At 37.7% G+C, this 26,362-nt stretch overlaps 1 protein-coding gene across 1 annotated transcript in view; it reads right to left on the bottom strand.

The window, feature by feature from the left end:
• The window catches only part of LOC101277958 (protein piccolo), a 232,628-nt gene that overhangs the window by 158,285 nt on the left and 47,981 nt on the right, over window positions 1-26,362 (bottom strand). Inside the window, exons 3-5 of the mRNA XM_049714695.1 lie at window positions 21,720-22,436; window positions 6,835-11,911; window positions 4,453-6,467 (exon numbers count right to left, since the gene is read on the bottom strand). Coding sequence (XP_049570652.1) covers window positions 4,453-6,467; window positions 6,835-11,911; window positions 21,720-22,436 — 7,809 coding nt within the window. The remainder of the gene's footprint in view (window positions 1-4,452; window positions 6,468-6,834; window positions 11,912-21,719; window positions 22,437-26,362) is intronic.

Below are 26,362 nucleotides of genomic sequence, written 5' to 3'. Positions count from 1 at the left end.
CTTGGGAATTTTCCTGGGGAGCAATCAGAAGAACTCAAGTAAAAACGTGGTAATTTTTTTTCCATCTTTACTCAGAGTTAAAATTTTCTATTTGTAAAAGGAAGCAGACCGCAAGATAAAAGTGTTTGGTTATATAAAGTTGTCAAAAATAGAATTTGGCTTTGGGGCTGTGACTTTGATACCAGAGTGATAAGGTCTAGAAAAGAGATATAGCTCACCTCTTACAGACACAGGGGAATATTACATAACTCAATAAAATGATCTCTGATAACTCCCTGCACCAGTTATGCCCACTCTGTATTATTTTATGATTTTATGTTAATCAGTGCTAATTTAACCAATTAAATCTATGCGATATCTTAGGGCTAAGCATGAACTCAAAGTGTCAGTGAAAGACTAACCAGATGATATAGACTCCTGCCTTGAAATTTGTGTGTCAAAGGTGTAACCACAGTTCCATGATGGGAAAAACTCAATCAGAGTTAAAGGATCTCAGATAGTTGGATTCCTATAGAGTAGGAATGGAATAAATTTAAATCTCTAATGTTTAAAATTGCAGAATTAAGACAAATGTTTGGAAACTCCAGGAAGAGAGATTTTACCCATATGGAAGAACTTTGTACTAATGAAAGCTCTCCAAAAAGCTTGGGAAATAGTTACTAAGAAAAAAATAACTGAGTATGGAAAGAGGACCAAATGCAGACAAAGCAACAAACCATAAAAACAGTCTGGGCTTCCCTGGTGGCGCAGTGGTTGAGAGTCCGCCTGCCGATGCAGGGGACGCGGGTTCGTGCCCCGGTCCGGGAAGATCCCACATGCCGTGGAGCGGCTGGGCCCGTGAGCCATGGCCGCTGAGCCTGCGCGTCTGGAACCTGTGCTCCGCAACGGGACAGGCCACAACAGTGAGAGGCCCACGTACCGCAAAAAAAAAAAAAAAAAAAAAAAAAAAATAGACAACAAGCATGGTACTGAATTAGCGAGAAGAATCAGAAAATGTCCCATAAGCCTCAGAAGAGACTAACAAAGAATAACTGTCAGGCGCCAAGTTTAACATTTTAACCCTGGCCAGGTCACTGGTTTATTAAAGAACCATGATAAAGGCACTAGCCTACTCTGGGCTTTGCTCCTTATCTGTAAGGTGGCTGGACTAATAGCTAAATGCTATTTAACTTGTGCTCGGTTGTTTCAAATATCTATTCCGTAACATCTTACAGAAAAACCCAGACCAACTTTTTGGTCAACCCAATACATAAAAGTAAACAAAGTGGAACTGACACTTTAAGCAAAGGAGGTATCGGTTTAGATTATCAACAGGACTTGCTAGGATGGGTCTAGATTGTGGCAATGAAAAGGTCAGCAGCCAGGGCCTTTTAATGTATGTCTTAACCCATTGCTTCTATGCTTATAATCCTTCCTTTAATACATTTATTCAATAAATATTGAAGGTCTGCTTTGTGCCAGGTGCTCTTCTAGGCTCTTGGGACTACAGAGGCAAACAAAGTAAGATTCCTGATCTTGTACAGGTTATCATCTACTGGAGAAGGAAGATGATATTTGATTAAATATATATTAATAAGTAATACACACAAATTTAGAGGGTGCAGGGATTCATGCTGATAGACATTTAGAGAGTGAGGTAAGGACAGCTTCTTTGTGGAAGTGAGATTTAAGCAGAAACCTGTACACAGGAGCGAGCCAGGCAAAGATCTGGGGAGAGAGAGATCCCAACAGGGGTCCTGGGTGGGGATGAGGTTGGCACATCCAAAGAAAGGCAAGGTCAGTGGTTGGAGCAGAGCGAGAAGGGGGGTAAATGTAGGAGTGACCAATGAGGTTGTGAGTTGGGATCACATGGGTCCTTGTTAAGAAATTTCTAATGTATCCTGATGAATCTGTTGAGAATCTACTGGAGAGTGTGTGACAAAATCTGACGTACACTTAGAAAATCACCCTAGGTGCAGTTCGGAGAATAAACTGTAAGGAAGGCAAGGGTGGTGAGGTCCATGGGCTAGGGCACAGGGTAAACAAAAAATGACGGTGGCTTGGTCTAAGCTCCCCACAGCCAAGGGAAGTAATCCAAACTTGAACTCAGCAAATCAGATCCCCTGGGACCTAGTCCTTCCTTATCTTTCCAGTTTCACTTATAGTAAACCCCTTCCTCCCCCTCTTTGCTTTATGTCTGTTCACCAGTCTGAACCTTTGCACATCTGTTTCCTCTATTTAGAATAACCTCCATTTTTCTCTTCATGGTCCAACAGAGATCTCACCTTCCTGTTTCAGAACCTCCTCTTTGAAACATTTCCTGGAACTCCCAGGAAGAGGAGAAGTTACTATAGAATCTCATATAATATAAAACTGAGCTTTCATGCTGAATTACAAGTGTTACTATGTCGAACTGTATGGTGTAATTTTTTTTTCAATTTTATTGGTGTGAGAAAATTAATGATATAGAAATTATTGAGCTAAACTTAAACTCACAACACTATGAATATCACTTAGGTTATTCTTTTCAGTACAACTGACATTTAGTAATTCATGCTTATAATTGAGAAGCTCGTTTTAGTTTAAAACACTCAAAGAGTGTTTAGAAATTTGCCAAGAAATAAATTTAAAAATTCACATCTTAGAATCAGAGTATCTAAAGTGCTAAAACCATTGCCTGTATATAAAATGGTCTACCTTGTGTGTGCAATAAAACAGTATTTTTGAGTCTGTATACAATTATTCCATATTAAAGTATGCATTGAGTGTGACCAATTAGAAAAAAGGAACTACTGGATTGTGCTCCAAGGCTCAATACTCTTAGGATTTTTCAGGCTCAGAGTATTTGGTAATTCTGTTCAACTTCTTTTACGATTAGACAGTTAATCAGTATCGCTGGTACAATCAATAATACAACTTATATGACCCACTGTTATCTTTCATTTTGTACTTCTAAATCCAAAGTGAATACTGCGAGGAAAAAATATTGACACCTGAATCTCTTCTATCCCAGAGCTCATTTGAATTAAGGCTATAGGGCCATACGTTAAGTAAATGATGAATACACCAAGTGGAAAAGCCTGTTCTTTCTAATGACAGAAGCCTTGAATATAACTTTAAAATACTGTTTAAAAATGTATTTGCAAAGATTTCCAAGTAACTCTTTGGATGAGTTCATAGGGCACAGCTGTAAAAATAAATACCTATACATTATAGCCGAGTTAAAAATATTTTTTGCAATATATTTAATTCTAGAAATAGTTATACATTAAAACAAATCTCTGTAAACTGAATGAAATCTCAGTGCACCAGTGGTTCCCTGACTTAAAACAGTTATGACCTGTCCCCCACATAAAGACAATTACACACTGTTTGAGAAAGTCCATAATAACAAAATGCTCCTACGAAACTAGAAAACTTGTAAGAATTTTTAATTTATTAATATGTCTATCAATATGCCTATATACCTAAAAATTGACTTACATATAGTGACATACTTTTCAGCCCACAGCCAATGTTTAATGTATATGGGTTGCTGGCAACAGAGTGATATCTCAGAAAAACCTATTTAGATGCTTCGGGGTTTGAAGATCTAGACTTCAGAAACCAGTGCATGAGGCGAACTCTTAATTTGAACATAAATCTAGTTTTAAATAGAACTATCAGATTTATCAATAACCTTCTGAAGAATTATATATTAGGTTTTCTTTAAGTAGGATACACCTTCTTTTATAACTGATTACTAACATTTCTTATTTTCAGCTATAGAGATCTTCACGAATGTGTCCACATACCTATATATGTTCTTTTCCCTTTGAAGCATATTTTTAAATAATTAAACTCTATTATTCAAAGGAACATTAAAAATTAATTTTTCCTCTGTAAGAACTAGGACTAAGGCTTATCTGAGGTAGATTAAGAAAGTTTCCAGAAACAAAATAAGCATGGATGAACTATGAACATTATTTTACACTTTCTGCTCTAGAAATGCTCTCTCTGGAGCAACAAAGGTTAACATTCCGGAGGAAGGAAGAACAGACTGATTAAATGATGTCCACAGATCTTCCCACTAAAGAATCCCAGTATCCATGGGTTTAAATGTTTGGTCATCCTTTGCCTTATCTATTTATCTTCAATGCTTATTCCATCATACTTGAATACGAATATTAACTGTACTCACCAAAATCAGTCTACAATTGACACCTGGGAGATTTCAAGATTAGAACAAAATTTCAATCTCATTACATCATAATAACCTTCTCTCTCATTTTTGTCTCACATAATATGGTCTTTTTTTTGGTATTTCTACATGGATGTATACTTTTCTACCTTTTCCCCCAAATTTCTCATGAAATAGTCCTCACTGAAATTTAGAATTAGGCACCAGGAGCCTTTACTGCCTCCTAAAGTCTGCAAACACACAGTTAATATCAACTCAGCCATTGTCTTCTAACTGAAAAGAAGCACTCTTACCGTGTAGCCCTCGGTATACTGAAAAGGAGCCCTGGAACTTTCGTCTGCTGTTGGACTCAGAGGCTTGGGGTCAGACATGGAGCGTTGCATCATCTTGGCTGTCTTAGGACTTGCTGGGGGAACTTTAGCCATATCGGGGTGCAGTACTTTCTGTGGACTTATATCATCAGGGAGGGGTTTCTCATAAGGTACAAAGGCTGATTCTAAGGCTTTGCCTGGTGAAAGTGGTGAGATGGGTGAATAAAGGACTTTTGGAGATTTGGGTGGGGAAGGAGCCAGCTGTAATGTGGAATCTGCCCGAAGGTGAGATGAATAACCGATCTCTAAAGGTGTTGGGCGTTTCTTGTCTTTGGGTGGAGATGTGGTACCCAGATATTGAGGACTCTGTGTGTCTGAATCTGCTTCTGTTTGACATCCTAAACTGCCCCCTTTGTAAGTCTTTTCTGGTGCTGAAATGTGTTTAATTATTTCTACCTTGGCATCCACGCGTGCCCGTATCGAAGGCGTTCTTATGGTTCCGACTGGTTCAGTTTGCACAGATATCTCTGCTACTGTTTGAACTGCTATACTGGAGACTTTGGAAAGGAGTTTGGCCTTGTCTGCCTCTGTAGTGCTGTCACCGTATTTCCCTACGCGAGCTTTTCTCCTTGATCTAGTAGGCATATCCCATTCATCCTGATCTTCATCATCCGTTTGGACGCTTGTATCGACACTCTTTTTAGTTCTCCTTCTCCTACTCACGTAACTCCGATCCGCTGACTCTTCATCGTCAGTTTGTACCCCGCTGTCCACTATCTTTTTAAAGCAGCGGGGATCATCTGCCAGATTTTCCCCCATCTCATCATAGTGGCCACGGACTTTAGCTCCAGAACTTCTCTTTTTGGGCTGCTTCTCCTCTTTTACAACCACGTCTGTCAGAGGTATTTCTGAAACAGTACTCAGGATGCCAGGTGGGGCAATGTACTGAGTAACCCCGTCCGACTGCACTGTGTACCATCCTTGGCTTTGTGGTATTTCAATCGCCACCACGGCAGAGGCTGTGGTGGTTGCATCTTCGGTCGCCCAAAACTGACCACCTTCTGGGGCAGCATACTGACCTTCCAGAATGGCCTGCTCTGTAGTGGTTTGTGGAGAAGCAGTTCCAGAAGGGTCATAGTTATACTGGTAGATCTGGCGGATCTTTTGCTCCTCGAGCTGCTGGTGAAGCTGTTGCTGCAGCTGCTGGATCTGCTCCAGCTGCAACTGTTGCTGCGCTAACGTCTCCTGTCTCATGATGAACTGGGCTTGCCGCTCCTCTTCTTGCTGATACAGGAGGTGCTGCTTCATTGACTGCAGCTCCTCCAGCTTTTTTTGAACCATGAGCTTTTCCTGTTCTCGGAACCTTTGAATTTCCTGCCGTTCCCACTCTAATTCCTCAGCAAAACGCTGCTGCTTAATTTTCTCCAGTTCCAAGAGCTCGCGCTCCAAGTCCAGTTGCTGTTGTTGCTTACCTTCTTCGGGGACGATTAGAAGCGCACTTTCCTCTCCCACCACTTCAGAAAAGACTTCAGACGCTGTGGTTAAAGTGGGAACCGAGTCCATCGTCTCAGCTGTCAGAGTTTCCATAGTGATAGTTTGCAAACTGGCATTGATATCAACACCAGTCACTGCAATGTCTGTTTCAGATGCCCCTGTTGTCAAGAAATATGATCTAGGCATTGGCTGGCTCTGGTGCAGGGCGGATAATGAAGTCACAGCGTCAGTTGAGTGCACACCAGACAAATCCCTCATGGTTTTGCTGAAAATGGAGCCAGGTTGTGTGGTGATAGCAAATGTGGAAGGAATTGGAGTTGCTACTGAAGAATAGACAACACCATTAGATGACCTCAAAACACTCCCCACACCATACTGAGGTCCTGGAGGTGGAGTCATTCTTGCTGTGGAATACTGTGGGGTACTAATCCCAACTCCTGAAATGACTTGTCGTGTTTCTGGATATGGACCTGTAGTCTTGCTTGAATAATCCATTACCTCACCTGAAACACAGGGTAGAGTTATAGTGCAGTTCCCAGAACGAATGATGCTTTTGGGGTTGGAAAGCCCACTCAGTCTTGAAGAACATAATGAACGGGACTGCATGCAAATCCACAGGCTAACCTACCTAGGTGCGGAATAAAAGCAATGTTGAACATGCAGGCACATGCAGGCGACTTTGTGTGGAACAGATTAAAAAAAAAATGAAGAAACAAAAGCGCACATGTACTCCAAAATATGGTGCCAAAACATCCAAAGAAAGATGAAAAGTAACAAAACTGGGAAAGGGACCACACTGTCATCCTGAAATGAGATGAGGAACACCATAATGGTATTTCACGGAAAGGTCTGTTGCTACATCATACTGACCTGTAGTAATTCTCCCTGAAGTTAGATCTACTGCTGCATCAGTTCCTCCAGAATAATCAAAAGCATTCTTACTTTTATAGAAAAAATGTCCAGCTTCTGCTAAATTAGTGTCAGACATGGAAGGTTTCATTCCCCCAATCCCTCTATAACCATATGGCCCTGCTCGATCATATTGATAGTGATCATCCCTATAACCAAAACGATCCTCAGGAAGAGTTGTTGCAGGCTGCTGTGCCGTGCAGCTCCTTCCAAAAGGTAACTTATAAACCATATCACAGCACACAGCTCTTCTTCCTGCGGTCAGATCAACAGGCTTTTCATCATCTTCTATTATTTTGGTCACCACATTTGAAGTAGCTTCATCCATTGTTACAACAGTTCTATGAGACTTGGAGGTACTGAGATCCACTACTTCCCCATCAGTGATGCCCTGTGATGTGGTGCTATCAGTCCATCCATTTGTGACACCACCAGGAAGTGCAGTAATGGGTTTCGTAAGAGCTGATGTCACTGGGTGTACAGAAGTGCTTAAAGATAAGTTTATTGGTGCTTCCTCCCTAACTGTAGGAAAGGCCTGGCCACTTGGTACCCTGCATGGGGGCTCTACATGCTTTGATGTAGTGAGCTGGAGTGGCATTGCTGTTGCATGTTCTAGACTCACTAGGCTTTCTGTGCCTGTGGTGTAACTTGCAGTAGCTGTGCACGTGACAACAGTCACTGTCTCAGTGACCAGGGATGTTGGAGTCACTCCTGATGAAGCTGCACTGAGATTTATAATAGAGGGCTGGACAGCACTAATTTGTCTCCCATACATTTCACTTATTGTGGTCTGCCTCTTCACATCCATCATGGAAGCAGAAAGATCCATACATTTTTCAGTTACTTTAACTTCTACTTTGGGTACTGTACGCAGATCAATAGCATCACCAACAAGTTGCAACTTGACATTTTCTTTATACTGTTGCTTCTCTAAATGGAGGTGATCTAGAGCAAGAGGCTCTGGAGGAATGGATATAGAGACGCTGCTGAGACCAGTACTAGCGATTGTACTTTTGGCTGTTGAAAACTCAGCCTTGGAAACTTCAGCTGGGAGAAACTGTGTAACTGAAGTTGGGGGTTCTTGAAATGAAGATAGTGTTGTGACGGGGATAGCAGAAAATGTCTCCAAAGCTCCTGAGATGTACAGGCTCTGTTGTGAAGAACTTGAAATTTCTGTAGCTTTCATAGGAGGAACTACAGAAAATACTGGCTCAATGGAAATCAGATCTTTGGTGGGTGATCCCAAGGGCCAGCTGGTAATAACTTGACTCCCTGAAGAATCTGTTGGAGTCCCAGGTTCAGACGGCAATGTGATAACCACGTAAGTTTCCATGAGGGACTTGGAAAATCTTGGCGAGGACTTGTTAGAGTGAGGGGAAAGTGGAGAGGTAGGGGAAGGCAATTTATAATCTGCTGAAGTCACTAAATTTAATGTCATATTTGAAGTTATAGGTAGACCTGTTGGTTTGGGCTGCGTATCTGTTGGTTTTGCGGTAGTGACTGGAGGTTCAGGAACTGCTGGTTTAGGGGCAACTGGAGGTTTGCTTGGCTCAGGTCTATGTGTAAATACAAGTCCAGATGGAACTGAAGATGGCTTAGGGGGGACAGGAGGAGGTACAGTGGTACATATTTTTGTTATAGGTAACCCATTACTTCCTGGAGCAGCTGTGGTCTCTACTGTAGCAACAGAATCTACTAGAGGTGTAGCTGCAGTAGTTGCAGTAACTGGAGCTGGAACCGTTACCTTTTTTTTAGGATGAATAGTTGGTTTAGGTGAGGTTGGTGGAGGAAGAGGTGGGGGTGGAGGAGGGGGTGGAGGGGGAGGAGGGGGTGGGGGAGGAGGGGGTGGGGGAGGAGGTTGGGCTGAGGCATCCAAAGAAGAACTTCGAAGGAATGGACGAGCTTTAGTTGGAAGACAGGAAATAGGAGTGCCAGATGGCACCTGAGATGCAGGCTTTGCTGGACCAAAAACGTCTTCAGATAAAAAGCATGTAGTTGAAACCTGCTCCTTCATTGGAAGGGCTGTTAGAGAAGAAGGTGTCTGATCAAACACAGTTTCAGAGAGGCTAATTTTTGTTAGTTTGGCCTCCGACTCCTTCCTTGTATCTCTGTAAGCTTCCAAAACTTCCAGAATAATTCCATCCCCTGTTTCCTTCTTGGCTTTCTTCACTGGGTCTTTTTCAGATACAGATAAGTCAGTGGAAATAGTGTCAGCAATTAGCCCCTCAAGTTTAGTTCCTACAGATTCTATGAGAGAAGGTTCCCTATCAGATAAGGAAATCACAATGTGACCAGCACTAGTTCTACCATCTGGTATGCTCGGCCGATCTAAAGATATGTCTTCTGGATAGTCTATAATGCTGCCTGGGAAATATGTTGATGAAGAAATTTCCTCAGAATCTTTAAATTTAGTTACAATGTCCACGGGCTCAGTATAAGCTGTGGTTATGCTATCCAGGGTACTAATGGGCGAGGAGCTATCTGTGGTACAAACTGAAGAAACAGATGATGTGAGAGAGGGTGTGTCAGAGGGTGGGGCAGACGTAGCACTTTCTGAAGGCTCAGAGTAGGTCAAAATCAGTGACTCATGAGCAATTATCTCTTGAATTTCTCTTGTATAATCAGTCACATATTCATCCTCAATTTCTTCTGTTGAAAAATGTTGGGTTATTTTAACATCTGGGATGGAGAGTGTGGCACTGCTGGTCGAATCTGTAAGAGATACGCCTGAGAGAACACTTGATGTCAAAGATGCATCAGGCACCCTGTCAAAGTCCACAGTAGATTCTGTCATATCATCCCTGATGGGGGGCTTGGTTGGGCTGGATCCAGGTGTTAATTGCATCTGTTGCCTTTTTATGAGTTCTTCGTAGGCAGCATCAGCATCTAATAACTGCTTTTCTTCACTGGTAGAAGTTACCATACTACCCAGATCCACAATCTCATGGCTTTCTGGGATGATAAAAGAGCTTGAAACAATGTCTTCTTGAGGCAAAACAGCATGTAAGCTTTCTAGCTCATAAAACTCTTTCTGAAGGTCTGTAATTTTCTGCATGGGATCTTCATAAATCTGTTCTGGAAGTCTTATTTTTTGCTCTCTCCCTCTCTGCTGTAAAAATCCATTTTCTTCTTCTTGCCTCGTGAGCAGACTGCCATCAACGGAACCATTATATGTGTCCTCTACTAAAGATTCATAAATATAATCCTCTATTAACATCCCACCGTACAAAGGCTCTTTTTCAAACATTTCATCTCGTTCACTTGCAGCTGGAAAAGCTTTATATTTCTGGCTTTTATGCATCATTTCTTCATACATCTCCTCAGCGCTTTTTAATGCCTTTTGGCTACCTTCTTTCTGCATAATAGATTGCTCATCTGTCGGTGAGTATAAAGACACAGCTGTGGGCAATTTATAAACTTTTTGTACTTCGATTATCTTTTCTGGGCTTATTTCAAAGCCTTCTGGGTCTGACTCTATGCTAGGTGAATATTCAGAACAAGAAGATCGATGGAGCTCCTCCATTTCTGCAGCTTGACGTAATTCTTCTGTTGGAGACGCATCTTCGATGGGAGAGAGATTACTGGGTGGTGTCTTTGGTCTTTCCCTCCTTCTCTGAGCTCGAAGTTCATCTTTGTCTTTCTTTGATTTCTTACTAGAAGTCTTTCTTTGCTGCTGTTCTAATTCCCGTTGCTTTTCTTGCTCCTTCAATAATTCTTCTTCCTCTCTCAATTCTTCTTCCTCTGAAGAATCTTCAATCGTAGGTAAAAGAGGGCCATGCGATCTGTGTCGAGCTTTGCGTTGCTGTTTGCTCTCTCCTTTTTTGTGACTTGGGCTACTGTCGCTGTCCTCATCAAGTGACGAAACTGATGTAGGGGATGTGCCAGGAGTGAAGCTGGAAGCATGAAGACTAGAAGATCCTTCCCCCCTTGACCGATCTTCCGGAGAGTCTGTCAAGCTTTCCATTTCTAATTCTGGCTCTTCATCAAAGTACAAAGCTGTTTTTTTCTGTGATGACTCTGCAGAGTATTTATCTGCGATCGTGCTATTGAGTTCAATCGTTTTGAATCGACGTAGCCCTCCTCCTCCGGCAACTACAAGTTCTTCACTCTCCTGACTTTTAGTTTCTCTGTATTTAAGTTCAGGACTTTCATCAAAGGTCTCATCGTCTTCATCATGCCATGAATGGCGTCTCCCTGCATCATCATCAAAGCTTGCACTACTTTTTCGCGTCAGTCGCCTGTGTTTCCCTGCTGTTCCTTTTCCCTTCCCTTTGGTTTCTTCCTTCTTCTGGCTTTCAGTACTACTACTAATCTCTTTGAGCTGGTTCCTAATGAACTCATCATCTTCAGAACCTGAAGCATCTTCATCAGCACTCATTTCTATGATTTGCTTTCGAATGAAGTCTTCCTCTTCACCTGATCCTTGACTATCTTCATGTTTATATTCATCGCTGCTCGATGAACCAACACTAGTTCTCCGTTTTCTTTGTGGAACAGGTGAGTTTTCACTTTCACTACTGTCTTCAATTGAATCATAAGGCTGTCTTCTTGTAGGCAACTCATCAACAAATTCAGACTTTTCTTCATGGTCCTTTCTGGAAGGGATGCCTTGTTGGCTCTCTTTCTTAACAGTGTCTTTTTCTTTTTGACTCTCTTTAAGCTCCTCTGAAACTGTAGATTCCAGTGTTTCGGCTAAACTCTGAGTTTTCTGTTGGTCCTTAGGCTGCTCAGAAGAAACCTCGTGGGGTTCTGTTTTCTTTTCTGACTTTTCTTCAAGTGTACTTGCCTGAGCTTCCAAAATGGATAGGACCATACTTTCTAACTTAGCCAAATCCGAGGGGCTGGATGGGCTGCTTTCTTGTGAAAAAGAGTCCTTTTTGAGTCCCTTGAGCAAATCCTTTTCGTCACTGGGAATAAGACTTGGAATTTCACCAAGCGAACTTGATATTCCGTCAGAAGAATATCCTGTGTCACTCAGGCCTTGTGGGCTTTTTGGCTGCTGAATACTTGAAGTGTCTGATTTGTCATCTTCCTTTTCCTAGCAGGAAGGAAAAGATACAGGAAAACTTAACATGGTTAAACTAATAACATGGCCTCTCCATTACTCTCAAATAACTATTACAAACTGAGGAATAATTATAGCAATTTTTTCAACTATATAACAGTATTTTTTAAAAAAAAATCTTTGAGCACGAAAAATAAAAGTGGTTGATACATATAAAGGTTAGTTTTCATTTAACTTAAGTTTAATTAAATGTCTATTCTCAATCACAATTGATTTTATTTCATCAATGTTGTATCCTTTTACATCTCAATACCATTTTTCTTCAAAAACATGATTATCTTTCTCGGTACATTTACTTTGGGAAAGAGTTCAAATGGTTGAAGAAAAATTTTAGTAAGTTTCCATTAACATAATTAATACTTTTGGATTATGAGGACAGGCAAACAAAGAATCAGAGGATGGGCACTGTACTTGCCTCCAAGTAGCATGGGATATTGAAAAATATCCTTAACAGAAACAAGTAGGTAACATGGCCACAGTATGACACTCATCTCACCTACCGCAAAGGACTTTTTTTTTTTTTTGAGAGAGAGATTCGAACAAGGCACTGCCTTTTAAGTACACTTTGAAAGATGTAAAACACTATATTTTACTTGGTATGACTGTTAATATTATTATTCTGTATCACTTGAAATGAATGTTTAGAAAGCGTAAACTTTGAAGAAGCTATGACATAATTGGTCTGACTCAAGGTTTTAGAAAAAGAGAAATATCCAGTTAGTATTTTTCTAGAGTTGTTAAATCACATTTATCTTCAGCAGCCCATCTCAAAGAAATTTAATAAATTTCTTATAAATGTCTTCGGATTTTAAAATACTTGGAATTTTACCTTCACACTATTTCAAAGTCAGCTCCCTTCAACCAGCACAATAACTAACTTGTGAATGTGAACAGGGGCTTTCCAGGGAGCTGGGACACTTCAGAGACACATCAGTCTTAAACAGCTGCTTTCTTTGGGCTGTGATGAGGCCATGCCAGCAGTTTGCTTTAAGAATCAGAGAGGCCTTAAGCGAAAGTATGAAACAGAGACCTTTTTGCATAAATCCAAATTAAAAATACCTATGGGCAAAATGAAACCCAAGTGATCCAGTTAGTTTCCATGTTTTACAGTTAGTTCCGTGTTTTACAGAGAGTGTCAAAATAACCCCACAGCCCTATGGAATGAAGAGGTCAGAGGAAGAGTTGCAGGAGGACATGCTCTGTCTGACCCTGGCCTATGAGGCCACCTGGATTCTACTAAGTATGTATCTTGAACTAACAATCTTGATATTTTCAGTGGGTGTATGGCCATGGGTTTCTCCTACCTATCCACAGCTCGAATGAACAGATGTCAGGTTGCACAAAAAACAAATACCATGCGAACACCTCTTTCTTCCTTCTTTCCTGCCTTGTTCCTTCCCTACCTTTTTCTTTCATTCTTTTTCTCTTCCTCCTTCCCCTCGTTCTCAAATATAAAAGTTGTTGGGTTGATACTCATTTTACATTCATTTCCATCTCAATATCTGTCTTTATTATGTATGGCTAAGGATGTATCTCGAGCATATAGGGTAAAATGCACATTATATGGTAAAATGCTTTTTGCTGAATTTACAACATGGCAATTCAGAAAGACAGTCGGATACATTCTTTACAACTGTCATGCAAAAGCAATGAATACTCTCTGGTTTACTAAGAATTAACTTTCCTAGACCATTTCAGATGTCTTTCCAGAAAAGGATTACTTATCTGCTGTTGTGAGACTATAGTAGTTGGGTCGACAAGCACGCAACTAATTGGTTTGTTTCTCTTAAGAGCTACTAGACACAAGAAAAAAAAAAAACAGGTAAAGCAGTGTTCTCATAAAATATTTCTGGATGGTCACAGTGGAGGGATATTTCCACCTCCTCACATCCCACACAATACCAGCACAATATTTTGAGTCCAGTATGCTTTCTATGCCTTTCCTTGTCTGCCTTCCCACCCTTCACTAAATCACAGTAAATACCGTAACCACAAGGGTGGGGTACCTAAACTTCTTGTGGAAAAAAGGTCAAGAAAATGATCTTTCATAATCAAATTTTGATGGTGTCATTTGTGTTCTTTATTTTGAGTCTGCACATATTATAAAACATAACAATGTAATAAAATTATACATATAAGGAGGAAATGCAACTGCGGTTACATATAACAATTCACTGAGTATAATAAAGAATAAATTATAATTGTATACAATGAACTCTGAAGGTTCTACTGACATTTTACAAAAATAAGATTAGGATCAGACATACATAATGTAACAAAGAAAATTAAGGTACACTAGACAGAAGACTCAGACGCATAAACATCAAAATCCCTACCCTACAATCCCCCTTATGTGCGCTTCTGGATGTGTTCATGCTTTCCCGCTTTTCTCAGTGCTATGTTCTACCCACTTCTCCCTCTTGCCACTTTCTTCCTGGTCTCTTTCCTCTCCTCCTCACGGGATTCAATCATCATTTACCTAGGATGATGCTGTGATGATTTTTCATCTAAATGACTTCCTCTCCACATTATAAGGTGGCAAAAGTCTGCAAAGATGTTGCCCTACAGGTTTGTGGGTCTAAGATAAAGTGTTTGGAGTGGTTAATAAGGAAATCAAGTTAGGTGACCAAAGGGCATCTGGCTGAACTGTTTAGAAGGAACAACTGGTCATGTACTTATTGTACCATGAGATATTGAAAAAATTCAAAATGTCAATTTTTCTCATACTAACTACCATGGGTATAAATTCCCCTGACAGAGGTGAGTGACCTTCTACTTCATTACTGTTAGCTTGTTAACTATCAGATCATATACCAACTAGCCCTTTTACCTCTTTAAGATACCTACACATTCCTCTTTTCACCTGCTGCTGCTAAAATTTAAAAAAAAAAGCTTTTCTTCATATACAGAGATCAGCAAACTGAGGTGCTTATGCGTCCATCCATTTACCCTTTCTGCAGCTCTCCACTCTCATCTGTGAGATATCTGGGTGAAAGTTCTAGTGCAATTTGTTCCCATGCAGGTTAACTGGTCTCTCATAGATTTAACATCACAAACCCTTGCTTTATTGAATAACATTCCTTAACGAGGGAATCATTTGATCAAATAAGAAAGAGTAGCTGGCACTGAGAAGAATGTAAAACATAGCATGTAAGTTGGGTCTGGTTTTCTCTATTCAAACTTCAAATGGATGTCTGAAGTACTGTAACCTAGATGACTATATTCAAAGGATCCATGTGAGGGAGGCTTATATTCTTTCAAATTTCTAACTCCCCAGGACTAAAAGATTGGCAGTTTTCTCTCAGTTGCCTCAAAAATGTGCAGTTGCATACACATGGAATCTAAGAATAAAAAAAAATAAAAAGGGGCAGGACAGGAGTAAACACATAGAGGTAGAGAATAGACTTGAGGACACAGGGAGGGGGAAGGGTAAGCTGGGACGAAGTGAGAGTGGCATGGACATATATACACTACCAAAGGTGAAACAGATAGCTAGTGGGAAGCAGCCACATAGCACAGGCAGATCAGTTCGGTGCTTTGTGACCACCTAGAGGGGTGGGATAGGGAGGGTGGGAGGGAGGGAGATGCAAGAGGGAAGAGATATGGGGATATGTGTATACCCAGAGCTGATTCACTTTGTTATACAGCAGAAACTAACACAACATTGTAAAACAATTATACTCCAATAAAGATGTTAAATTGAAAAAAATGTGTAGTTGTATGCTTATTTCTGAGAAAAATATTAAGCTATTTAGTAACATATTAAGATTTAATAAAATAGATTCAAATGGTTCTTCCTAAAGTACATGCGTAGATTACATATATAACACATATATACATATGTGTTTAAATATCACTGAATTTTCTCATTTATGCATTATTTTCATTTGAATAGATAGGAGTTGGAATTAATTATCTATTTAATATTTTACATGTAGTCCAAATACAACCTAGAATGACCTCCAAAATTATTACATAAGAATAAAATTACAGGCCTAGACCCCTTGCATGAGAATTTTGTTTGTCGTCTTAGATTGAGGCAGTGAGTGGGAAGATCCATAATTTAAGCACTTTAAAAAAGAAAAAAAAGCAATGTTATTTTTCAGGAACACATTTTCCCTGATGAACACATTTTCCTTGTATTTTCCTAAGTACATTTAGCATTCAACTCTATTACACTGACTTTTATTTTTTTGTATATATTGCAGTCTTCTCTATGTACAGAATTATGGTACTTGAGCCTTTCTAGTCTGTGTATATGAAACAAATCTTCAAAATTTTCAGAAACCAAGATTCATATTTTTTACTTACTAACCAAAAGCAGAAAGCACAGAATTCTTTTCTTTCCAATACTCCACTGCCATTTATTGACCTGAAGACCAGTCAGAGAGAGGCAGTGATGAATTGAGACCCGCTTGAAACCTTCCCATGGTGTCATATCTTGAGGCCTTCTCTAGTACCAAGACACTTGTGTACTGCCAAGCTTAGTTCTGCCCCTTTCTCAGATTTTGAAACTTTTAGCCTTCCATGTTGAAGGAAAACGAAAGGTTTTTAAAAACTAGCATTGGGGTTATGAACTGAATTCTTGGTTAAATATAAGACTGTACAAAGAAAGGAGGCAATATTAAGTTTTTGCCTAATGTCTCCCAAGTCATTTATATTACTGGGCCAAAGTAAAACAACAGATGAATAATCTTTAATCATTTATATAATGTTTGGGTCCAAATGGATTGCTAGTCTGAGTGTTCCAAGCACTGTAAACAAGATTAAATCCATAAATTCACTGGGTCTGGAGATAAAAACTGGATAGTCCCACATACATGGGAATCCTTTTCACTTCAGAAAACCTCATCATTTTCCATCCTATACAATTATGCTGCCTTTAGATACCATGGCTATATATAACTTGAATACTAACCCTGGGTCATTTTAACAATAAATAGAAGTTTATGCTAAAGGATGTTCAAATTTTTTTTTTATCAAGAGAGCTATAACGTTTCAATGTAATATATCAAATGTAGACAAGCAGTATTCTGTTTAAGTGTATAGGTAGAAAGAGAATTCTGTAGTGACGTACAATTTTAAAATATTAAACTAAAAAAGGAGAATGTACATTTCAAAATATTTATTATATTTCAGGATAAATTTTAATTCCATTCAACTAACACACTTTGAAAGACAGGAATGAGTGGAGAGACAAAATGATGTAGCAATAAAGAAACGTAAACAGTATACTATAACGATATGAATGACGCAAATGACAAATAAATGAATAAATAAAATAATATAAGTATATAAACAAAGTAAAAAATCACACAAACTGGAAGCTGCTAAGGGAGATGAATACTTAAAATAATAAAAAGGCAGCATCCTAAAGGTGTCACAGGGAAGAAGCATTCTGTGCAGTGTTTAGGAGCCCAGCCTTTATAGGCAGAACAGGACTATAATCTTAGCTTTGCTGCTTCCCAGCCATGTGATCTTGGGCACAACAAATTTAGTTTCCCCCTCTTTAAAACAGATATAATATTTACCTCAACAACAAGTTGTGTGGATTAAATGATAACATAACCAACACAATGCCCAGAACACAGTAAGAGACAAATTGAATATTATTTTGATTTCAAACAAAAAGTAATCTAAAACTAATCAGCGTAGGGTGTTCAGCAGTAGAAATGACTGCCACCAGGGAGAAGAGTGGCCCAGATGTCCAGGTGGGGTTTTTCTGATAGGATGCAGTGCCAGTGCACAGACAAGAACTGACTGCAGATCCAGAGGGCAGAAAGCATCAGCCACCTTCGGGAATCGTACAAAGGCATATGCGGCTGGTTTTCTACCTCTCACTCATGGGGAATACTAAGTTGCTTGAAAGTTATAGTGGAACCATAGTCCAGAGGGCTGAGAAAGCCAAGCTAGCTATTTAGACAGAAGTCTCGGTCGTGGGGTACAGAATCCTGGGCGGGTGGGCAATATGTAAATATTTTTAGAAAGTATTTGGATCTTTTTGTATTTTTAAACCAAATAGAAATTACATTTTACTAATATTTAATAAATAGATTGACATCAGTATTCTTTTACTTCTTATGTCAGTTGGTCAGATGTTCTATGAAGACTCCTGGGAGAAAACTGGGAATTACACTGTAAAAATTTATAGCAAGGGCAGTCACTTTATTGCTCACCTTTATATTGCAGGTTTGGCTGGTTTGGTGGTTTGACTATAATCTTAGCTTTGCTGCTTCCCAGCCATGTGATCTTGGGCACAACAAATTTAGTTTCCCCCTCTTTAAAACAGATATAACCAACCAAACCAACGTTCCTATAATAGGTAAGTGGTAGACAAAATATTCTTGCCAAAAAATCATGTGTCAAAGTTAATAGTAATAATGCAAGACATACACAAACACATTAATAAAGAAAACTGACACAAAACTGGCCAAAAAAGTTGGACATTACCAGGAAAACCATTTGATATCTGTCTTACATATGTTATTGCTAATAACAAACCTTGACTAAACACATAATGTGCTTAGGCTACTTATAGCAAGTCATCCTAAGACACTATCACAAACTTCTAGAATTTTTGGCAAATAAATATTCCAGTACTTCACACATTTTCAATGAATTGAAATAAACACTTAAAATCGTCTTTGGAGCTGTCTTATTTAATAGTAAAAGACAAAAAAGTCACATAACATTTGGGGAAACTTGATTTTTCTGCCATGGAAACAATATGGTGACAAATTAAACTACATTTCTTTGTCAGCCAATATTGCTGGAAAGAAAGAAAGAACTGTGGAAGGTTCGGGGGAACATCATTAGAACAAAGTAAGTAGCAAAAGGTCTGGTAATAATAAAATCAACATGCAGATATTTCTAACATGCTCAGTTTATAATATTCACTAGTTCTGTTTCAATAATAAAATACTTAAAGGATTACTACTGTGAGCCACCAAATGGCTCAATATTCAGTGATTTGTTTAAAAAGGTATATATATATATATTTAAATGAAAAAACTGTATATTAAATTCTGAGGAGTGGCTCTTTTAATTGGAATTAGTTTTTTAAAAAGGTAAAGTTACATAGATAGCAGTGCATGTGAAATTCATTTACTGCATCTGTTACAAGTAAGCCGGTAATGAAGATGGATAATTGGAAATCATCATGTAATTATGCTACATAAAATGACATATCATTTAAAAAAGTTGTCATGTCTGCCTTTTCACAAAAACTTTAAACAGAATACTTTAATCTTTTTATAAACATTGCAGATGAAGAACTGCAGTGGGTTTTAAAGTCATTTGTTAAAAAACATATTTTAAAATACCACATTTTCTGATAGTTAGCAAGAGGAAATGATTGGTATCACGTTAGATTAACATTTATTTCTGGAATTTCCACAAGTTAAAAAAAACAGTTTTCAATTCCAAACATAGAAAACAGGTAGCAAGATTTGGCAAGTACAAACTTTGATACACTTCTCTCATTTCTGGTATATCCTGTGGACTAGCTTTTTTGTAATTGAGCGTCATTAAAACTAAAAGTCAAAATATCAAAATAAACTTAAGCTGAATTTCAAAGAACTCTATCATAAAATGTTAGAACAAGATTTTCAAACACTGAAGCACAGTCAATCAAAGCTCTCTCTAAAATGCTATTATTAATCATATTTTACTGTGACCAAATGTATATATTTAAATAAATATAATAAAAATGGTGATTTTAGCTTCTTTCACTGACTTACACATTTCTGTGAATGTTTATATTGCAAATATGTTAGTAATAGTGCATAGATTTAATTTAGAAATAAATATATATACACATATTGAAGTCGTTAAAAGAAAAAGTAGTGGTAAAAGGAAACGATAAAAAAGTGACACATTTGTAAAATAAAATAAAGTACATTAACAAAATATTTGGATACTTCTTGTTTAGATTATATTTAACAAACAATAGAGGATCATTAGAAATATCTGAGTGATAGAGTTAAATTATCTGAACTCTGGAAAATAATTATCTGATAACTATATACTGGAGAAGGGAAAAAGAGAAGGCCTAGTGACTAGTAATTAGATTACCCAAATCGTTGGTAAAAGGTCACGAAGGCCGTTAGGATACTGTCCTTAGGAATAGGAGCTAAGCAGAAACTGCTTCTATAGAGAGTTGGATATGATTTGAACACACTGAGTTCCAGTTTACAGTGAGTTTCTGAAGTGGAATGATCTACTCAGTATTTGAAAATGTAGGTCTAACACTCAAGAGGGGCAGAAGGCGCACAAGGAGAGTTAGGAAATGTTCATGTGGCTCCCCTAAGAGGAAAGAAGACAGAGTTCAAAGAAGAACCGATCGGAAAAGAGAAAGTAATAATCAAAGTAGAACTCATAAGGGGTCATCAGAAAGACAAGAATAGAACAAAAAGGGAAGAGTCATGAAGCTTCACAAAGAGAGAAATGGTAAAAAGCATCAAGTTCTGCAAGGTGGTTAACTGGGAGAAGCAGCAGGTGGTGGTGGCGGGGTAGCTAGATTCAGCCATTAGAATGGAGAATACATAGGCATCTGCTTTCTCTGAGTTGGATAAACTCATATAACAAAGGAAGGTCAGGATTTATTTAATGAGTGAGGTCTTATATACCAGAGACAGTCTGGTAACCATGTGTTAAAACTGTAAACAATACAACAACTGAACCAGGGTTGGGATGGACTAAAAGTTCTAATTAGAATTCTAATATTAAGTTTTAATACCAATGAATCATTTCATTTTCCTGCAAGTCATTGCTGCCATCTGTGAACTAAAATTATTCAGCCTGACATAAGATTTCTTGAAGCTCTAAAAAGAGTTCAGAGTTCCTCTAGAAATGGTATTATTGCCCGTGCAAATATAGGTTAAGATGAGGTACCCTTAAAAGTTTCCACTAAAGAAAAAGAAAATATATAAAGAATAATATATATTCCAGATGATGTTTGGATTATAAATAACCCTCCAATATTAAACACACTGAATAAAACTGAACAAAATATATTAAACTGATTTCACACTAAATACTAAAATAAACTTTAAAAAAAAAGTTTCTCCTGAATTTTAGCCATACTTTTTTTAAAATCACAATTATTTAATCATTTTATGGTTGACCACACCTTAAAAAGCTTTCAAGCGAGAAGAAACTTGAGTCTTGCTTAACCAAGTGGCTAAGTAAACAGAAATTCCAAGACAAACATTATTTTATGTTAAAGGAGGATACTGATTTTACGTTCATAGTGGAAGGAAAAAGCAATCATTTAAAATTATAAGAGGGCTTCCCTGGTGGTGCAGTGGATAGAACTCCACGGTCCCAATGCAGGGGGCCCGGTTTTGATCCCTAGTCAGGGAACAGATCCCACACGCATGCTGCAACTAAGAGTTCACATAACACAACTAAGGGGCCCACCTGCCGCAACTGAGGAGTCTGCCTGCCACAACTAACACTCAGCACAACCAAATAAATAAATATTAAAATAAAATAAAATAAAATTATATGAAACCCTTCTTTATCACTCCGTAGATTTTTATAAATTATTTGATCAGCATAAAAGCTAATAAATATTATATCTATGCTTTATTTAAATTAGATTAAGCTGTCAGAAAGCCAAAGTTCATAATTTTAGCAAACAACTGTTACATTTTTCTGAAAACGCTATTAATTGAAGGCTTTCACTTACAAAATTACCATTAAGCACTCAGTGTACTTAGGTGGACATTAGTAAATTATAGGGGTAAATCTGCAAAGTTAGGGAAAAAACATCACTTACTGTTTTTTCCTTCCTAGGTTCCATCTGATCAGGCTTTGCCGAGCATGTTGCCTGTGGCTGTTCTTTTATTTTTTGAGTCATTCCATCATCTTTCTTAGACAAACTCTGAGGTGCACCAGATGGTAAATCTTCCATCTTGGTCAGTGGTTGTTTCTTTTCTTGCACTGCCTCTGGAGCCACTCTGCCTTCAGGTTTTTCTTCAGCAATCTGTACTTGAGTTTTAAGTAAGTCATATTTCTGTTCCTCCTCTAGAGCTGATGTTTTTGCTCCTGGGGGTAACTTTTTGTCTTCAAGAGCTGGCCTTTTGTCTTTAAGGGTTGGCTTTGTTTCTTCAAGAGGAGGCTTTTTATCTTCTACGAGTGGCTTTTTGTCGTCAGGGGTTGGCTTCTTTTCTTGAGGGGCTGAAGTTTTGTCTTTCTCTAGTTTACTCTCCTCCTGGACTTGATCTGTGGTTCCCTTAGGGGGAATTGTTTCAACTGAAGGTGTTTCTTTCACTTCTTCTGGAATGATTTTTTCACCTTCTGTTTTTTCTTCTTGTTCCCTCTTTTTCACTTTTACTTGGGCAGGCATTGCTATTTTCTGAGACGGTTGTTCTGTAGGGACAGGCATAGGAGAGGCTTTTGGTCCTGTCTGTGCAGGTGGCATTTTGCCCATGTCTCCAAGCTGTCCTGATATTGCTCTCTGGGTTTGGCAATTTAAACAAAGCCATTCCTGAATCTGCAGATAAAACAGAAATTAAAAGATTAACTATATTATATACATCTGTTCTGGTGCATTTACCAAGGTTAGCACTTGGCAATTTCTAGCTGCTTTTTTGTATATGGAGAAGGTGGGTCATTGTTTTCTGGATCAATGAAACGGTGACTTAAAGAAGATTGCAAAAAGACTATTTGAAATCTAAAAAGAGGAGCCCTTAGAGATCAGCAATTAACTCACCTCACCATAAAAAAAAAATGCATCAAAGATAGACCCAGGGGAATATCAATTTTTTGGTTAAAAAAAAATCTGAATTTGTTCCAAATACAACTATTTTTAAGCCTCGTGCCTTCAAAATTGTGTTTCCATTCAAAAACTATTAAATTTCATAGTAATTTTAACAGCCAATTAATCATAAGTTTTTTTTAGGACTTAGCCTATAATCTCCTGTCTCTTGACTTGGATCAAATGTAGTTCTATCCACCAGAGCAGAACTTTTACAAGGCACACGTAGAGTTTTCAAGAATCACTTGTGCATAATTCTCCATCTAATTTAAGATTAAAAAACAATGTCATTCTTAATAAGTCACATTTCTCATGCAATTGTGTCAAGAAGCATTCACAGGTTAAAACTGTCTCATATTCTTTTTCCCCAGAGTTTTCTCAATTGCTAATTAAAACACTTCCTTATACCTCTAAGTGTAATCTATGGGCCACCTGCACCAAATCACCTGTGGTTGTCCCTAGACATGCAAATTCTAGGAACTACACCAAAACAAGTTTATCAGAATCCTGGGATAGAAGAAGGAGGATCTGCCTTTTTAATAACCTGTTGGTTAATTTTTTTGCAAACTAAAGACTGAGAACAACCCTCTCATAATACATATAAATAATCACATGGGAGAGAGATTGTTAGACCAATAATATTACAGAATTCCCCCCTTATTGTTGTATGTTGTGCTTTTTCTTACATCATACCTATTAAAATGTAAGAAATAAAGACTATACATGTAGCTTCTAATTGTTACCATTTAATGAGTACCTATTCTCTAAAGCGCATAGGTGGAGAGTCATGCAAATAATATCGTGTTTGTATGTTGTATTGTCTTCTGAGAAGTTCAATTTCAAACTGCTTTTCATATTGGATCATACTTTCCAGTACCACAACTTTAATTATTTAGAGACAAAAATCATTTATTGTTCTAGAATATTATTGACCATCTGAGATTCATTTCTTACTTCAGCTTTCCATTTCTTTAAAGACATAAAAAATGTTGCTTAATACTAATGACTGTTTTGCAATCTGTAAGCTGTTATAATTCTTACTTGGTGATCTAAAAGAGTAAAGATCCAAGTCAGTTATTTAATTTCAGTAAAATGTTGTCTATAAAACATTAGTATGTATTACGGGTTCATTTGCTTTTTGTGTTATGATCATCCAATACCAATTCTGTTCTTGATTTCATGTCTAAGCAGCAAAAAAGTGAACTGTGGCTTCTCTATATAGTAACTTTATACAGAGTCTTGGGAAAGAAACTGATTTGATCCCTAAGTCAAATTCTAAAAGCTCCAGCCCTTGTGCTGAATAGTCCCTAGAGGAGGTACTTCCATAATACCTACAGAAAATCAATCTTAACCTGTCCTGTGGTTTTAAAAAACATTACTTGGTGGGGCCACATCTTAGGATATTTTCATTCAGAGACTGACATTTTAAAAAACAAAAACAGACACAAATAGCTGTGTCATTGTGCTGTTTTGTCACATGGACTCTAAAAACCAAATGCAGATGTGTGCTATGCATTCCTGTCAGGGCAGGTCTGAATGTAAATAAGTTAGGAAGTTTTTAATATACCAGAAATAAAGGTTTCATCCCACTGGAAATTCTTGTCAATTATAAAAATGTGATTACCTTATCTGAGTTTTAGGGACAAATTATACTTAAAAGGTGTCGCCTCTTGCTACTTATAGCATATGATGCCACAACGGTACACAGCTCTTGTTAAAAGGAAAATGTGTTGAGAAAATAAATGTAGTGATTATTTCAAGGTAGTATACTCATTATTTTCATACATTTGAAAATTTAGGTAAGAGGATAAAGAGTATACTCTATTTAATCTACTATGTCACATAAAATGCTCCATTTTCCTGATTTAAAATAATGTTTGATAAACCTACAAGCAGTGATAACCCACTCACTACTAAAAGCAAACAGAAGGCAATAGCGTCAGTCTAAGAGAAAAAGGACCTTACGTTGAGAGCCTCATTGGCTAGTTCAAATTCGTGTTTTGCTTAAATTTGCATCCTGATTCAGTTAAACGTAGTATCTTTTTTTTTTTGGCCACGCCCTGCAGCTTGTGTGATCTTAGTTCCCCAAGGAGAGATGGAACCAGGGCCCTGTCAGTGAAAGCGAGGAGTCCTAACCACTGGACTGCCAGGGAATTCCCTAAACCTATTCTCTTTAGTCAGTACTATCCTGTAATTATTTTTAACATGATGTTGCTACACGTGGTCACTTGGTTACATGACTGATTTGTGTTTTGAAGAAGATTATAAGGCCAAGCTTAATTTTTTTTTGACTTTACACTTTGTCACCAAAATTAATTTGGAAACTGATGTTACTATCATGTCAAATAATTATAACAGCATTCACTTATGCATCTATTCTGTATATCTCTAGTCTATTTATAGCTATGGATTACATATACTCTTGGGAAATTATACGTGCAAGGCTTATTTGATCAGGAACTCATACTCGAGTAGAAGAAAGATGACATGGGTTAAAAATAAGTATAATATGCAGGGGAAAAATTAAGGAAGATGGAATGGATTTAAAAGGATTATCTGATGAATCCATTTAGAACATAAGGAATTTGATAAATTGTAAAGCACACAAGAGTATTTTTTCACCAATTAGAAATACTGAATTGGTGGTCTCATATGTGTGTCTCTTCTTTCTGCAGCCCTAGAACCAAAATTAGACCACCAACAAATTCAGCAAGTAGAGGAAATTATAAAATCAAAAAGGACTGAAAGGGAAAAAACACTATAGTAGCATCAAAATTTTGTATTTCTTTAAACATATAAAATTAAATTTTGTTTATTAAGAGAAAAGACAAGAAAAGGCAGAGGCTAGGGTAAAATCAAAAGTAGGAAGGAGAAAAGTAAAATTGATCAAATTTTGACAAAGTGGAGAAAGTAAAAATGAATTTTCAAGAAAGTTCATTCAGGACAATATAGGCCATCACCATTATCACATCATCATTAATTATAGACACAATTACTAGAAAAATTTTCTTCACAAAAGACAATTTGGGAAATACTCTATAACCACATAAGATGATGTAAAAACCTGTGGTTCACAATTTTTTTTGCCTTTTTTATCAAAAATAATCCCAAAGATTTTTGTATCACTGTTCAGGAGCCTAACTTAAGAAGTATTATATTTCTGGGTCCAAAGAAATGTATCTCCACTCTTAGTTCCTCAATAGCCACGATACTATTAGACACAACATTATTAAATAGTCATAATGTTCCTAGTTCAGCAGCAATCTGGAGAATTAAGCAAGATTTCTTAAATTCTATTAAAATTCAATGCATAATATATCACTGCCATATATGACTTTTACTAGCTGAAAACTCTTTCTATAATAGTTACAGTTGTGACACACATGACTATTCATATTTTGCCTTAAGGTTAAATATAAAGTGAGTTACAGTTTTATCTTTGAAGCATTGCCTTATAAAGACAGTGAGACAATCAGAAAATGAATATATATTATATATAATGTACTGTATATTACATATATAAACTGAAGGCATTTCTATTATATTACTGAGTTTATTACATAGAAAAATAGAAAACATAGATCTTATGGAGGCTTTTTTAAAAACATACTAGTCATTATTATGGATGCTCTCAGGCCATTTCCATTTGTTTTTCTGTGTGT

This window comes from Orcinus orca, chromosome 9 (genome assembly GCF_937001465.1).
Source record: "Orcinus orca chromosome 9, mOrcOrc1.1, whole genome shotgun sequence".
NCBI lineage: Eukaryota > Metazoa > Chordata > Mammalia > Artiodactyla > Delphinidae > Orcinus > Orcinus orca.
This window is presented reverse-complemented; position numbering and strand designations above follow the sequence as displayed.